General features: G+C 35.3%; 1 protein-coding gene across 3 annotated transcripts in view; it reads left to right on the forward strand.

The window, feature by feature from the left end:
• SCN9A (sodium voltage-gated channel alpha subunit 9) overlaps positions 1–16,386 on the forward strand; it is a 207,614-nt gene that overhangs the window by 91,449 nt on the left and 99,779 nt on the right. For 2 of the 3 annotated variants that reach the window (XM_010365299.2, XM_010365298.2), the window contains exons 6-10: positions 692–783; positions 1,719–1,931; positions 11,588–11,651; positions 12,914–13,055; positions 15,032–15,238. In XM_010365299.2, coding sequence (XP_010363601.2) covers positions 692–783; positions 1,719–1,931; positions 11,588–11,651; positions 12,914–13,055; positions 15,032–15,238 — 718 coding nt within the window. Of the gene's footprint in view, positions 1–691; positions 784–898; positions 991–1,718; positions 1,932–4,438; positions 4,472–11,587; positions 11,652–12,913; positions 13,056–15,031; positions 15,239–16,386 lie in introns of all 3 variants that reach the window. The other variant, XM_030917073.1, reaches the window with a different exon arrangement.

Raw genomic sequence — 16,386 nt, forward strand, 5'->3', positions numbered from 1 at the left:
GATGGGTCAGTTCCATCTGCTACCTGCTGCTAAGAAAATATTGTGCAAAGAAGGCTGCCTCTTCTCATAGGTCTCCTTTTTTTCCTAGTGATACAATTGAAATACTATAAAATTCATAATTTTAAAGTATATAATTCAGTGTTTTTCGGTATATTGACAAACTTGTGTGACATCAACACTACTTAATTAGGGAAGTTTCATAGCCCCAAATAGAAACTCTGTACTCATCAGCAGTCACTTCAATTTCCTTCTCTCCCTGGCCCCTTGGAAACCACTCACCTATGTTTTATCTCTATGAATTTGTCTATTTGGATTTTTTTATGAATGGAAATATCAAACAGTATGCAGACTTTTGTGTCTGACACTTAGCATACTATTTTCAATGTTTTATAAGACATTAAAAATCTAAATTACCATAATGTCAAGGGTCTAACAATTGAAGCATTTAATTGTTTGTTTATGCATTTAAGTGTATGAATCCACTTTAATAATATATAATATCTGTATTTTGTTTGCATCAAATGAGTCAAATCAATGTTAATTAAATTAAGTTAGTTATGATAGAAAAAAAGACTTGCAGAACTATACATTTAAAAAAAAGTCCCAAACGTAGAAAAGACCTTGACTAAAGGCTCAGGTAAGTATCACAGACTCTATCTGAATTCTGAATAACTCTGATTTAATTCTACAGGTATTTAACAGAATTTGTAAACCTAGGCAATGTTTCAGCTCTTCGAACTTTCAGAGTATTGAGAGCTTTGAAAACTATTTCTGTAATCCCAGGTAAGAAGTAATTGGTGTGAAGCATAAGGCCACTCATAACTCCAACTATTTGGGAGTTGTTCTTCGTTCGTTTGTGTGTGTGTTGTCACTGTGTGTATAAACTCCCCTATTACAGATATGTGACAGAGTTTGTGGACCTGGGCAATGTCTCAGCCTTGAGAACATTCAGAGTTCTCCGAGCATTGAAAACAATTTCAGTCATTCCAGGTGAGAGTGGGGTTAAACACCAGGGCTGACTTTGATCTTTTGAAAGAAAGACATAAAAAAACCTTTCTTTAAGAAATTTTAATTAAATTTGATTTCTTCTGTTTTCCACAATCATTGTCAAAAGTCAGCCTTTGAGTTTAATCAATTGCATGGGTCTTTTAGGATGAAGATGACTACTTGGCTCACATCTCAACTTGAAATCTTCCCTCTTGTCTGAGGCCTTATTTTTTCATTTGCTTATACAGGAAGGAAAATTTCAATTCAGTTTAATTGATTTTAAAATACTTAAGAAAGAGATCATAAATATCAGCATGGGGATATTGCATGACATTGTTTTTTATTTTTTCTCAGCAAACCATTTCTTTATTGAAAATTATTACGAGGTGTCACTATACGCTGCAATTTGTTTTGGTGCCATTTATAGAGAAGTGGTTTGTTTGACAAGCATTAGAACTTATAAAAATTATTTTTAAAAGTGGTTTGAATAGCCGAATTGTTCATTTTGAAAACCTGGGTATTCTCTGAGAATATGTTACTATTTTTAAGTATTTGCTGTAATATATAAAAACAAATTATGTATAAAATAGCAAACCCAGAAGGCTGTTTTTGAATTAAGTTACTTAAGGTCATTGATTTGATATAATGCATGCCTTTCTAGGAAAGCTTGTGGTTTTGTTTCAATTCAGAGGCTTTATGTCATTACGAACGCCTTTTTCTCCCATTTTCAGGCCTGAAGACAATTGTGGGGGCTTTGATCCAGTCAGTGAAGAAGCTTTCTGACGTCATGATCCTGACTGTGTTCTGTCTGAGTGTGTTTGCACTAATTGGACTACAGCTGTTCATGGGAAACCTGAAGCATAAATGTGTTCAGAATACACTTGAAAATAATGAAACATTAGAAAGCATAATGAATACCCTAGAGAGTGAAGAAGACTTTAGAAGTAAGAATGTCCTGCATTTGTTAATAGGTTGAAATAATGCTGAAAACATTGCTCTCTTTTAACAATAAAATGTTGCTTTCGTTTTAATCATTTCAAAGCTATTCAGATATATAGAAAGTTGCTGCAGTGTAAATTTGGATCATGTTATATATGGTTTTCATAAATCATCCTGGTTCTAAGCTATCTAGCAGTACTGGCAAAAGGAACATGGGATAGTTCCATAATTCCCAATTTCTATGTCATAAAAAAGAATCAGTTTTCTCTAGAGAAATAAATGTAGCCTTGAATTAACAACATTAACCATTACGTTTAACAATATGATAGATTATATATTTTATATAATTTTATGATATAGTACATACTTATATATAGTGACATATTATAAATTTTTATACTTAATAGATCATACTCATGACTATAACATCTTACAGTTTTATTAATCATATACAATAATATTAATTATCAAATATTAAAATAGCATCTGTATCTTGATAGTATTCCTAAAGATTTGTACAAAGCAAAATCATTTACTCAGCTTTATCAACATCCACTTTGTAACAAATGATGAGTTTCATAGCTGTTTTTAATGGCTTCCTTCAATATAGGCTGACGGCAATACATCAAAATTTAGTACAGTAGAATTATTTCTGTAGGTAGATGAGATAATCTGTATGCACTCTCAGAAGTCTGCTTAATTCAGAAGTATCTGAATTAAGTAGAGTTTCTTACATAAAGCATGAATTGAATGTTCTCTTAAACAATTATCCCCTAGCACGGTGTCTCTCACTATAACGGTTGATGAATATTAGATGAAAATAAGATCAAGATTGTACTTTCTGACACCTGGAATGTATCTATCTGCTGTTGCCCACATGACTACATAAACCTTAATAGATAATTTGACCCAGGTGTGGTATGGAAGTCATGAAACCTTTCAAATATATGTGCTGTTGCCAAAAGGAGATGAGGGAGGAAAGGTCAGGATTCTCCTTAGATAATAAAAAGTAATATACATCTTTTTCTTATTTTACCAAATGTGTCCTTTCTCATTCACTGTGATAAATAAAATCCAGTAACACTTAGCCAACATAGTAAAAGACTATAAATAAAACGACAGAAAAAAATAGAAGCCTTAACAAGATAACTGAAAGTTTTGAAGTAAAATATTTAACATATATATTTTTACTACCACCATTTGATGAGGAATTTAGCATATTTTCCCCTCCTTTTTATCTTTACCCACGTTTCCAGTTTCTGATTGTTACAAATATGATTTGAATTTTATTTCCAATTTATGGAGAATTTTATTTCTTAATTTACATGCTGTAAAATTAAGATATCTGATGAGTAACTTACATTTAATATCGTGGATTATTTTACCACACTTATTTAAACTTAACTTTTCTCACTAGGATCAGTCCTTTTATTCTGAGTCTTGCTCCTATTTCTGAGTTTTTACTATAAATGGTTTTCTTAACCTTTGTTAAAAGAAAATTTTTCAACAAATTAAATTTAGCAGCTTATTTCAGCAAGAAATACTATTGCAGCAAGAAATATAAAAATAGAATTTCTTGCTGAAATAAGATAATAGTAATGATTCAGGCAGCATTCGGAACCAAGAGAAGTTTGGAGAGCTCAACTCAGCAACATGAGCAAGGGTATTTATAGATAGAAAAAGGGAGTAACACACAGAAACAGCTTGATTGTTTATAGCTTGACATTTGCCTTATGTGGACATTGTCTGATAAGTCAGCAAGCTGTGGTTGACTGAAGCTCAGCTGCTGTGATTGGCTGAGACCATTACTTGTTATAAGAATGTTCTAATAAATTAGAATGCAGTTTGTTTGCATATGAAGTTAGATTGCAGTTCTCTATGTACAGAGACAGCCTTTAATCAAATTTAATTTAGTTCATCACTTTCTGGAATTGCTTCATGTATATTTTTTTCCTAAAAAATATTAGGAGGAGCCCTTGAGTTATGCAAATTTTTTATATTGTGTTTAAACATGAATAAATGACAATTAGCTAATAATCTTATACCACAATCCTCTCTTCCAAATATGTGCATTATTCTTTATTATCTTCTAAAATGTAGTTTTAGCAAAGAGGGGTTTAAATCAAGTCTGAATTTTACTTTCTGTTTTCTATGTTATAGAAGCCTTTCTTGACTGCATAATTGATTCAAACTTTCATTTATTGGTGTGTTTATTACATGGTTTCCCTGTGCTATAGCAAGAAACGATAGCCTCAGCCCTTGCTTTCACAGAGCTTACCATCTAGTGGAAATGAAAAAATGTTTGAGGGAACAGACAAATAAATTAAAAGTATCTCAAGTTATAATAAATGCCATGCAAAGGAAGTGAGTCTCAGGTGCTGAGATATCAACTAGATGAGAAGACATCTCTGAGGTGATGGCATTTAAGCTGAGATCTAAAAGATAGTAAGAAACCATAAAATAGTGTAAGTGTGGGTGTGAGTCTGTGTTTGGAGGGTGCTGCTTCGGTTAGGAGGAATAGCATGGGCAAAGGTCCTGAATAAAGGTAGGGTATGGGTTTAAAGAATGGAAAAGCAGCAGCATGGTTTAGTAAGAGAAAGGAAGAATAGCAACAGAGAAAGTAGCAGAAAAACAGGAGTCATATCGTGCAGGACATTGCAGCCCATGGAAAGGAGCTTGTATTTTATTTTAAATGCAGTAGTTTTTATTGCTGTCTGTCTTGTGGACAACTGATTGAGCAAGGGTAGATGGTAGATGGGAATAAGAAAGACAAGTTGAAGGTTGCTTCTCTCATCTAGGCAAGAGAAAATGAAGGTTTCATTTTCTCTAATGGTAGAGAAATGAAGAGAATAAAGATGAGCTCGACACACAAAGTCTGTAGAGCTTGCTGATGGATTAAAGAAGACAGGAAGCATCGAGGATGACTTCTCAGTTTCTGGCTGCAATAACTGGATGGGTGGTGATGGTTAATGAGGAAATGGTGGACATGTTTGTAGAGGAAGGTCACTATTAGCTAGCTAAAATTAAAATGAGATGCCTTTGAGATGTCCAGGTGGTTATATAATATAGAGAATTGGAGATTTAAGCATAGAAATCGGAGGGTCTGCTGAGTTTGGAGATAAATTCCAGAGCAATCAGCAAAAAGAAAAGACACACACACACTCACACACACACCCCTCTAGCTCTGAACATCCCTGATGTTTTTAAGTGGGTAGAGAATGGTAGACCTGGTATTTAAAGCAATCTGGTCCTGAGATCTACAACTCTGGCATTTAGAATTCAGGTAGAAAAGAGGACCCAGAAAAGAACACAGAGAAAGAGCCGCCAATCAAGTAAGAAGCAAAGATATAAATAATGAAGCCAAGAGAAGAAAACATATTGTAGAAACAGATGTGCTTGTGTGGAGTCATGCTGCAAGATCAAGGATTAAGGATGATGAATAAAGAAATATGCATTAGGTTAAGTAACAGGAAAGTCACATGAGAGAATTTCTTGAGAAAATTTGGGGAAGTGGTAAGGGTTCAAGGTCAGAATAAAGTGCATACAGGGGTGAAAATAAGAGGTCAGAAAGAAGGTAATATGTGTAGACAATTCTCCCAAGACATTTGGATATAAAGGGAAGCAGAATAATGGGGCAATGGCTGGCATTTTTTTAAAAATATGGATTTTTGTAGGGATGTTTTGCTAGTGATAATGAATGAGTAGTTATATATGAGTCAATTCAGGAGAGAGAGGGAGAAGTCAAATCCTCGTCAAAGTGAAAGAGTAAAAGAGAGAGACATCTCCACTGAAACAGGAGGAAAGACAGAAGGGAAGACTGCAGAGTTATCAAAAGATGATTGAGTTCAAACCCAATGGTTTTTATTTCCTCAAAGTATAAGATGGGATCATTGCCTGAGTGTGCAAATGAGGAAGAGAAAATTCTACAGAAGATTTGACAAGAATGCATTATATATATAGTCATCTCAGGGAATGAGAAATTTAGTGTATTTTGAGTGCAAATTTGATGTTTTGAGATTACTTAAAATATAACCATTCATTTGGTTGTGAGAGTTTCTCCACCAACATTCAGCCATTTGGTAGCCAGCATGAAAAAGACATGCTAGATTATGTGTAGATCATGGTTCTGTCAGGTTAGGGACTGATGATAATGAATGCCCATGGATTTAAGCTATATAAAGAGTGACAAGAACCTGAGTTGGTTGATCATGAGAAAGTACTAAGGCAAATGAATTGGCAATTTTTAAAAGATCAAAGAATTATAATGGTAAAGGCAACCTACATAGAGAACCTGAGCATAATCTAAAAGCAATTTCTGGTGCCTATAGCAAAGTATTTTCTGAAATGTCTTTCAAAATTCACCATCAAATAAATTAACTCACTGTCTCGTCTCCTGCTGAAAAACATACAATTTATAGATTTCCTTTGGTGTTGCTATCTACTTTGATGCTCATCAAACACTCTTTTATGCTGCTACACCTGAAAATGGGGTTCATGTGCACAGTGTGTAGCTAAATGTGCAGTATTATGGAGAAATATACTGTGGTTATATTGGGCTAAAATAGAATATTCTCTTCCTATTTTTCTAATATTTGACATTTAATAGAGAAAGTTTTGAAAAAACCACAATGTTGGTGGTCTTCACTGTTAACAGGACTTTTCCTGTCTTCTTCATCTACAGCTGCTTTCTTGTGAGAACCACATTTGCCAGAGCGTAGAGTATCATATGCAGACTTTCTGCCCAGACCTGATCCCCTGCACTAGTTTTCTCAGAGTTGCATTATTTGCCCTTGGTTGGGGATATACTCTTCACTTCCATAGGCCCAAGCCATACACAATTGTCATAAGTTGCCTTTTTTTTCCATTTTGCTACATTAATCTTGAAAATTAATTAAAAAAATTCACCCAGAATCTTCATTAGATTTAATATCAATTCTATATTTTTGTTATATCAATTTTCATTTTCCTCATATGTATTTTAGTGAGAAGTTGGCATTTATTTACCCCCACCCACAACCTTTGCCATTATGCTGCATTCCCTTTTAAAAATAGGTTTATTGAGGAATAATTTACATGCCACAAAATTCCTCTTTTTACACTTGTACAACTCATTTTTTAAACTATATTCAGAGTTGTGCAACGATCACCACTATCTAATTTTAAATTTTTTCGTCTTTCCCACTAAGAAACCCTGGGCCCATTAGTAGTCATTCCTCATTTCCCTTTTCCCCCAGCCCCTGGCAACCACTAATCTACTTTCTTTCCCTATGGATTTACCCACTCTGTAGAGTTAATATAAATGGAATCATATAATACGAGGCTTTTTGTGTCTGTCTTCTTTCACCTAGCATAATATTTTCTTTTTTAGTATATGTGCTGCCGAAGCGAGCACAATATTTTCAAAATTTATCCATGGTATAGTATGTATCTATGCTTCTTTTTTTTATTGCTAAATGATATTTCATTGTATGTATATGCCATATTTTGTTTATACATTCATCAGTTGATGGACATTTGGGTTATTTCCATCTTTTGGTTGTAATGAATAATGTTGTAAACATTCATGTACAAGTTTTTGTGGAAATACATTTTCAGTTCTCAGTATATACCTAGTAAGTGGAATTACTGAGTCATGATTCATTCCATTTTTTTTTTTTTTTTTTTTTTTTCGCCCAGGCTGGAGTGCAGTGGCGCGATCTCAGCTCACTGCAAGCCCCGCCTCCCGGGTTCACGCCATTTTCCTGCCTCAGCCTCCTGAGTAGCTGGGACTACAGGCACCTGCCACCACGCCCGGCTAATTTTTTGTATTTATAGTAGAGATGGGGTTTCACTGTGTTAGCCAGGATGGTCTCGATCTCCTGACCTCGTGATCTGCCCGCCTCGGCCTCCCAAAGTGCTGGGATTACAGGCGTGAGCCACTGCGCCTGACCTTTTTTTTTTTTTGAGACAGGATCTCACTCTGTCGCCCAGGCTGGAGTTCAGTGGTGCGATCTCGGCTCACTGCAGCTTCCACCTCCCAGGTTCAAACAATTCTCCCACTTCACCTCCTGAGTAGCTGGGACTACAGGCGCCCGCCATCACGCCAGGCTAATTTTTTGTATTTTTTAGTAGAGACGGGGTTTCACCGTGTTAGCCAGGATGGTCTCTATCTCCTGACCTCGTGATGCACCCGCCCTGGCCTCCCAAAGTGCTGGGATTACAGGCGTGAGCCATGGCGCCCGGCCATGATTCATTCTTTATCTTTCAGAATCATCCCACTTTTGAATGCGCACAAGCAATATTTCATTTTTCTCTGCATTCATTTTTTTTCCTTTTTAAAAGACGTTAATCTTAAATCTTCTTGAAGCCTACCATCTTAATAATTTAATGTCTAGTTGTTTAGAAATTATTGTAAAGTTTTCTACAAACCTAGAGTGAGCTACCTGCATTGCTTTACCTTTCATCATTCTTGTACTGTGTTAAATACAGTAGTGCAGCAGTGTGCTAATACAGACAGCTCCAGAGCCCATTCATATAATTCGGCTCCTCAGTGGTTGATAAACGTGAACCAGAGTTAGTTTAAAGGATAATTCTAAAGTAATCCATCCTTAATAAAATACTTCGGATGTTTATGTATGCAAAATTGCATCTTATCGTCCCCCATCCCCATACTCACTCTACCAGGCCCTTCCTTCCCAAGGTTCAGGAGTGTTTTCAGGAAAGCTTTTCATGCACATTTTCACCTACATTTGCACCTCAAACTATGAGGCTTTATTGTTTTATCTGTGTCTTCTAAGTAAGATAAAATGATGATGTGTAAGTCGATCAATAGTATTATCTCAAATTGTATACTAGTTTAATTATAATAACTCCCGTTTTTGAGCAGCTGGTACAGAATGTGTGGATCATAGTATCAAGTGGTTTACATGCAATATCCTATTTATACTATTTAACAACTTTATAAAGTAGGTATTCTTATACATATTTTACAGATGCAGCAGCTAAGGCTTAATGGCTTAAAGATAATTCACTTACTTAAGGGATAGAAGCAACATTCAAATCCAAGAATATCTGATTTCATAGTCTTTCTTCCATGATTACTCCAAAAGTCTCCTAATAATCAGATTTTTTATTTGACCTGAGTAAAATAGGAAGTCAAGTTCTTATTAAGTAGAATAGATATTTAAGAGAGATGACAAAAGGTGTTTTAGTCACTTAAACGTTTACTATACAAGGATAGATCTACCTGATGTACATGACAAGTTGATGGGTGCTGACGAGTTGATAGGTGCAGCACACCAACATGTGCAACATATAATTTGCACAAGTATACATATGTAACAAACCTGCACATTGTGCACATGTACCCTAGAACTTAAAGTATAAAAAAAAAAAAAAAAAAAAAAAAAAAAAAAAAAAAAAAGGGTAGATCTGCCTCCAGTCTTAGGAACAAGCCTTAACAGCAAATGACAGAAGAGTTGATGAGAACTTTTACTCCTAAAAATTGGCACAAAGGGTAACATGAAAGGTGAAAAATGGAAAATATGCATTGATTACATTGTCATCTCCTCAACACCTAGAATTAGTAGGTCCTAAATAAGTATGGACTGGTGAAGTTCAGAAGTTCACCAGTAAGAGAAGTTCAGAAAACAAATTTTATTCATTTATATATTGCCTTACTGAGTCTGCCTCTTATGGAGTATTTTGGGACTCAGTCAGAGGCTCTCTTCCTGCTCTTCCCTTTCCCTCAACTCCCATTTCCTCCTCTTCCCTCCCTACCCTCTTTCTTCTTCTCTATTCCCCTATTTTCCCTTCTCTTCCCTTCCTTTTCCTTTTCTAGCTACAAATTTTCTCTCCAGGTAAATTCATCAATCCTCATGGCCTTGAAAGTTGTATATTAGATGATAACTCTCATCTTTATATTTCCAGCCTTGATAGCTCTGCTGATGTCCAGAATCTCATATCAATCCAGCTGCTTACTTGAAAAATGTAATACCCAACAATCATCCCAAACAAAGCATGGCTGAAACAGAACTCCTGGTTTTTCTCCAGACCTCTTCTTGCTGCAGTTTTCCTCTACTCAGCAATGGGCACTACCAACTCCCCCGCTGACAGATCCTGTGTCTTCTCTTTTGCACACACCCTGCATGCTCTCCATCAGAGGTTCCTGTCCATTCTCCTTCCATCCCCTTCTCTCCACGTCCACAGCTATTCTCTGAGTTGTAGCCATGTCCTGTCTCACTATTGTCACCTAACTGGTCTCCTTGCCTCCACATCTGCTTCTCTATAGCCCACTGCCCACAGAGTAACCACAGTGACATTTTTTTTTTTTTTCTTTTGAGACGGAGTCTCGCTCTGTCGCCCGGGCTGGAGTGCAGTGGCCGGATCTTAGCTCACTGCTAGCTCCGCCTCCCAGGTTTACGCCATTCTCCTGCCTCAGCCTCCTGAGTAGCTGGGACTACAGAGGCCCGCCACCTCGCCCGGCTAGCTTTTTGTATTTTTTAGTAGAGATGGGGTTTCACCGTGTTAGCCAGGATGGTCTCGATCTCCTGACTTCAGGATCCGCCCGTCTCGGCCTCCCAAAGTGCTGGGATTACAGGCTTGAGCCCTCGCCCCCGGCTGACATTTTTAAATGTCAGTAATATCCCATATTTCTATTTCCCACTTCTATTACATTCATGTACCACATAACAATGTTTTAGTCAATAGTGGACCACATATATAATGATGATCTCATAAGATTATAATACTGTGTTTTTTACTGTACCTTTTCTGTGTTTAGTTACACACTTTCCGTTGTATAACAGTTGCCTACAGTATTGAGTACAGTAGCCCACTCTGCAGGTTTGCAGCCCAGGAGCAATAGGCTATACCACATAGCCTAGGTTTATGGTAGCCTATACCATCTAGGTTTGTATAAGTGCACCCTAGGAGGTTTGCACAAGGACGAAACGTCCTAATGATGCATTTCTCGGAATGTATCACAGTCATTATGTGACACTTGACTGTACCTTTAATCACACTTAAAATCCAAACTCATTTCAATGATATGCAAATTCTGACATGATCTGGCCCTTGCCTACCTCTGCCATCACAATCCTCCCTCTCACCACATTGTAGCCACGCTACACTGTAGCCACATCTTGCTGGCTTTTCCACACACCAACTTCATCTCTGCCTTAGGACTTCAGCTCTTGCTCTTCCCCCAGCCCAAATATCTCTTCACCAGTCTTTTCATGGCTGTCTTCCTTGTCATGTTTAGATCTTAGTTTAAATATCATCTCCTTAGAAAGACCTTCCCTGACTACAGCCTACTACATTGCCTTAATTTATTTTCTTTAGATCATTTATTACTATCTGAAAATATCTTGTATATTTATTTATTTACTTAAGTTTTTATCCAACCACAACCTCCACCCTCACCTAAACATAAAGGAGGCCTCATAAAACTAATGATTTTATTCATCATGTTTATTGTCATATTTATTGCCTAGCCTATAAGATATTATCAATAAATATTTGAGGGAGAATATATGAGAAAATAGTAAACAAATGGATGCATATTGCCTGGTTCCAGGCCTGAATTTCTAGATAATTGTCTATATCAATTGATTTACCTGCTTTATCACAATCACAGATTAAATTCTGTAATGTTATAACTGTTCACATTCTTCTTCAACAGAATATTTTTATTACTTGGAGGGATCCAAAGATGCTCTCCTTTGTGGTTTCAGCACAGATTCAGGGTATGTAATATTTGTTTTCTCTTTAGTCTAAAGGCTGAAAGAGAAGGAAAAGAATGTTCAATCAGTTTGCAAATTAGTCTTTGATTCTATATTGCTTTTTATATATTTCATGGTTTTATTTGTCTCATTCTGTCCCACAACAAATCCAATCTTTAAACTGTTCACAGTTAATGCATACTCTTGAAAGCAAGACTTTGAAATAGTGCTTGAATTAACACAAGACAGAAGTCACATAAATCTTAAGAAGGTAGAAAATGTTACTTCTAGAAAACACCAAAATTTGGTTGGATAGTTTCAGGTCTTTCTTCTTTCTGGAAAAAGAAGAGTCACAAAATCAATTTTTCTTTCTACTCCCAAGTTCCACTCATTCTCCAATTAAATGTGACTCATAGGTGACTGAATGTTGTGTTTTGGCAACTCTAAGCAAAGAGATTCCTTGGACTTGGGTACATATATTTTAAGAATATTGTATATATAAGAATATTGTATATATCCAACTGTCCATATTGCTGCTTCTCTCTTGCACCAACTTCATTTTGTAGCATTAGCTGCATTAGCTCTTGCTTTTCCCCCTATGCAGACATCTCTTCATCAGTCTCTGTGTATGCTGGAAACACAGGAATAAACTGGATAAGGTTGCTGTTCCCAGAAGAATCTCAGAGTATTGTATTTATTTAATGGCCTCAGGAAAAACCAGTCCACCAATTTTAGAAAGAAAAAAGTCTTAAAGCTACAAATTTTTATGAACTTAGGCAATTACTGTATTTTGACTATTATTGATTCTAATCCATTCCAAGAATTATACAGAAAGAAAGAGCTTTGGTAGCAGCCTACATATCAATATTTACTGATCCAAGAACTATCACAAAACATCTATTGAAAGTTTCCATGTTTTAATGATGATAATGCCAATGGCAGCTATGATTTATTAAATACTTTCTATGTGCAGGAAGTAAGCTAAGTAATTTGTACACATTACCTTATTTAAACTTATTACAAATCTTATTTTCTTGAGGTAGATGTTATTATCCTATTTTCACAGACAGACTTGTGCCTTGAAGAATTTGGTAAAGTCACTATAAGTAGTCAGTAGTAGAGAGTGATTCAAAACCAGTTCATCCTGGCTCCAAATCATGTATTCTTAATCATTATTCAATGTTGTCCCCCTATAGAAGAAACCTTGAATTTGTAATTTTTCACTAAGGCTATTTAGCTTGTGTCCTGAAGACACTCTCACCTATAATGTTCTTTTTCATGTGTAGCCAATGTCCAGAGGGGTACACCTGTATGAAAATTGGCAGAAACCCTGATTATGGCTACACGAGCTTTGACACTTTCAGCTGGGCCTTCTTAGCCTTGTTTAGGCTAATGACCCAAGATTACTGGGAAAACCTTTACCAACAGGTGAGTGCCAAGAGAAACATGCATTGTATTTTTGAATGGCATATGTATCTGGTGTATGTTAACAGCCTATATTAGGAGAATTTTTATTTATTTGAGAATGGAGGAAACTCTATTATCTTATTACTAAAATTATAAGTGTTTTACTCCCATCACTAATAATAGGAATAGTTCTTGAATCGTAAATAATTTTCTTATCTTTTCTGGGCATATTTAATCTCTAGATCTTTCCCCTTCCTGAGTATATTATCCCATGGGGTCCTAGTTAAGTACAAGGACATACTGCAATGTTTTCTCAAGCTGCTCCTGCACGTGTACTGTTTTCCATGCATGCTTGGGATGGTCTGAAGAGAAGAGGCTCTCTGATGTTCACCTGCTCACCATGTTTTATTTTTGAACTCCTGTTTACAGTTAAAGATTCAATTCATTTCTCTAAGTTTTTCTCTCCCAAATCAACTGCTCCCAACTGTAGACTTCCATGACGTTTTGTATATTCTTCTGTTTATATCATTGATCTCTCGTACTGTAAGTGTTAATTCACATGGCCATTTCCTCTAACTTGAATGTGAACCTGTTGGGGCTGTAGTCTCTATTTACTTGTATATTCTCAGCAGCCAACCCAAAAGGAAGGAGAGCAAAATGATTATTCTATATTATGCATAACAATGATACACTTTTCTCAGAATAGTTGCAGATTTGTCTTTTTTTTCTTTTTTGGCCTATTTTATATTTACTTTATTTCCAAGAATATTATAAATGAATTCAGAAATTATGTAAGATGCACTTTACAGCAAACACGGGAATGCAAATATTTTTTAAATAGGCAACAAGTTGTCACCTTTACTCAAAATTAAAGAAACACAAATAAAAAAATTAAAATAATTTTTCATCAGAGGTAAGACTTATTTTTCATTTAATATCTGTTTATACTATTCTAAATTCACTTTAAAATGCTTTGTATGATAAAAGTATATTATATTATACAATTAGTAATATAAATGCTAATTATCTTGTAAATTTGTTTAAGTTACTTATAGATTCTCAATGTTAGACCTTTGTCAGATGGGTAGATTGCCAAATTTTTCTCCCATGGAATACTATGCAGCCATAGAAAAGAATAAGTTCATGTCCTTTGCAGGGACATGGATGAAGCTGGAAATCATCATTCTCAGCAAACTAAAACAGGAACAGAAAACCAAACACCACATGTTCTCACTCATAAGTGAGAGCTGGGTAATAAGAACAGATGGTCACAGGGAGAGGATCATCACACACTGGGGCCTGTCGGGGTTGGGGGGTAAGGGGAGGAATAGCATTAGGAGACATAACTAATGTAGGTAACGGTTAATGGGTGCAGCAACCCACCATGGCACATGTAACATGTAACATGTAACAAACCTGCACGTTATGCCAAAAAAAAAAAGAAAAATCTCTGTACCTTCAGTTTAATTTTGCTCTAATCCTAAAACTACTTTGAAAAATCAAATCTATTTTAAAAAGCAAAGAAAACCAAAAAAAGTTAATTGAAACACCTATGAGATGAATAAAGTAATTAAATAAGACTATCTCCCTAGAGTTAACATTCAATGATATTATTAATATTTGATGGTAAAGGAAGAAAAGATAGAATTTTAACAGTAAGAGGGACTATAGATATCACCTGTTCCTAAAATTTGAAAGTGAGCAAAGGATTTGATTTTATGAGTAATTTTCAGACTGTAGGAAAAAATGCATGATTTTTATGCTACTACACTTAATAATCAAGAATCATACTTGACTTTAGTACAAGCATATTACATTGCTATATTCTTTGTACTGAAAATGTGTTTAATATTTGTTTTCCATGAAGATATAATTTCTCTCTATATTTTTGATAACATGAGATTATACAAAACTGTCAAATTTGCCCATGCCAGTCAAATTGAAATAATTTACTAAAAAACTTTGTTGTTCAAATGACAATTTCCATTTTTCCCTAGACGCTGCGTGCTGCTGGCAAAACCTACATGATCTTCTTTGTCGTAGTGATTTTCCTGGGCTCCTTTTATCTAATAAACTTGATCTTGGCTGTGGTTGCCATGGCTTATGAAGAACAGAACCAGGCAAACATTGAAGAAGCTAAACAGAAAGAATTAGAATTTCAACAGATGTTAGACCGACTTAAAAAAGAGCAAGAAGAAGCTGAGGTACTGTTACTTGATTTAAAATTCTTCCCAGAGGTAGAAATGCAAAAGGTTACAACAGAGGCTCTGTGGTATGTGTTCGGCCTTCTCCAGCTAGATTTTCTTTAATGAACTTTTGTGTATAAACTGCATCCTCATTTCTGGTGTGGATAAAGGAACCAGTTCTGGACTGAGCTAGAATTGATACTTTCCCCGTAATCATCTCACTGCATGGAAAGTGATCTAAGGCTGTTCCTCCTAAACCTTTTGCCTACAATGACTTAGAGTGTGTGTGTGTGTGTGTGTGTGTGTGTGTGTGTGTGTGTGTTTATATATACATATATATATATGTGTGTGTATGTATATATACACACACTCAAAATGGATTTCCCCAGAGTACCAATTGTATACAGTGGTTTCAGGAAACTTATTTTAATGTTAAAATTAACAGATACTGTTTTATGGGGTATGAAGACCACAGTGCATCATGTTTTGTTAATGTCACAAGGATTTTTAAGATAAAACAGGAGATATTAAGAAAATAATAATTTTGATGTGGCTACTTCAGGTTGTCACAGATCCTTGAAAGTTTCCTCCTTAATCCTCTCTCCAAAGAGATTCTTCAGTGTAAATGTTTGAGAAGGCTTGTATGAAGAGAAATATAATTTCAAATATACTGCAGGTGTCTTAACATTTGTCTGAAGGTTTGACCTAGTTAAATCTCTTCAAGGAATCTAATGTATTAGGGGAGGGCCATCATCTGTAATGCAGATAAATTCTGATACACAAATATTCAGTGCAGTGTTTGAATAATAGTAAAAATCAGAAAACATTTAAATATTGGAAAATTAGAAAATAAGAAAATTATGAAAACTGTGTATCTCAGAGTATAATTTTGCCATGGAACTATGTGTTTTTTAAAAATTATGATGTCATGAGGAAAAATCTTTTAGAATAATGATGGATTAAATACTATAGTCAGATACAATCTCAGTTTTAAAATTATACAGACATATAAAAAGAATGGAAGAAATATCTGCACCAATTATTTCTGGGATGTAAGATGACTTTTTTTCTGTTTTTCATTTGTATCTTTATTTCCCATGTTTTTACAAGAATTTTTTTAGTGTTTATAAACAAAACATTTTTGTAAAAGGATAGTACTGGGTTAT

Source organism: Rhinopithecus roxellana, chromosome 14 (assembly GCF_007565055.1).
Source record: "Rhinopithecus roxellana isolate Shanxi Qingling chromosome 14, ASM756505v1, whole genome shotgun sequence".
NCBI lineage: Eukaryota > Metazoa > Chordata > Mammalia > Primates > Cercopithecidae > Rhinopithecus > Rhinopithecus roxellana.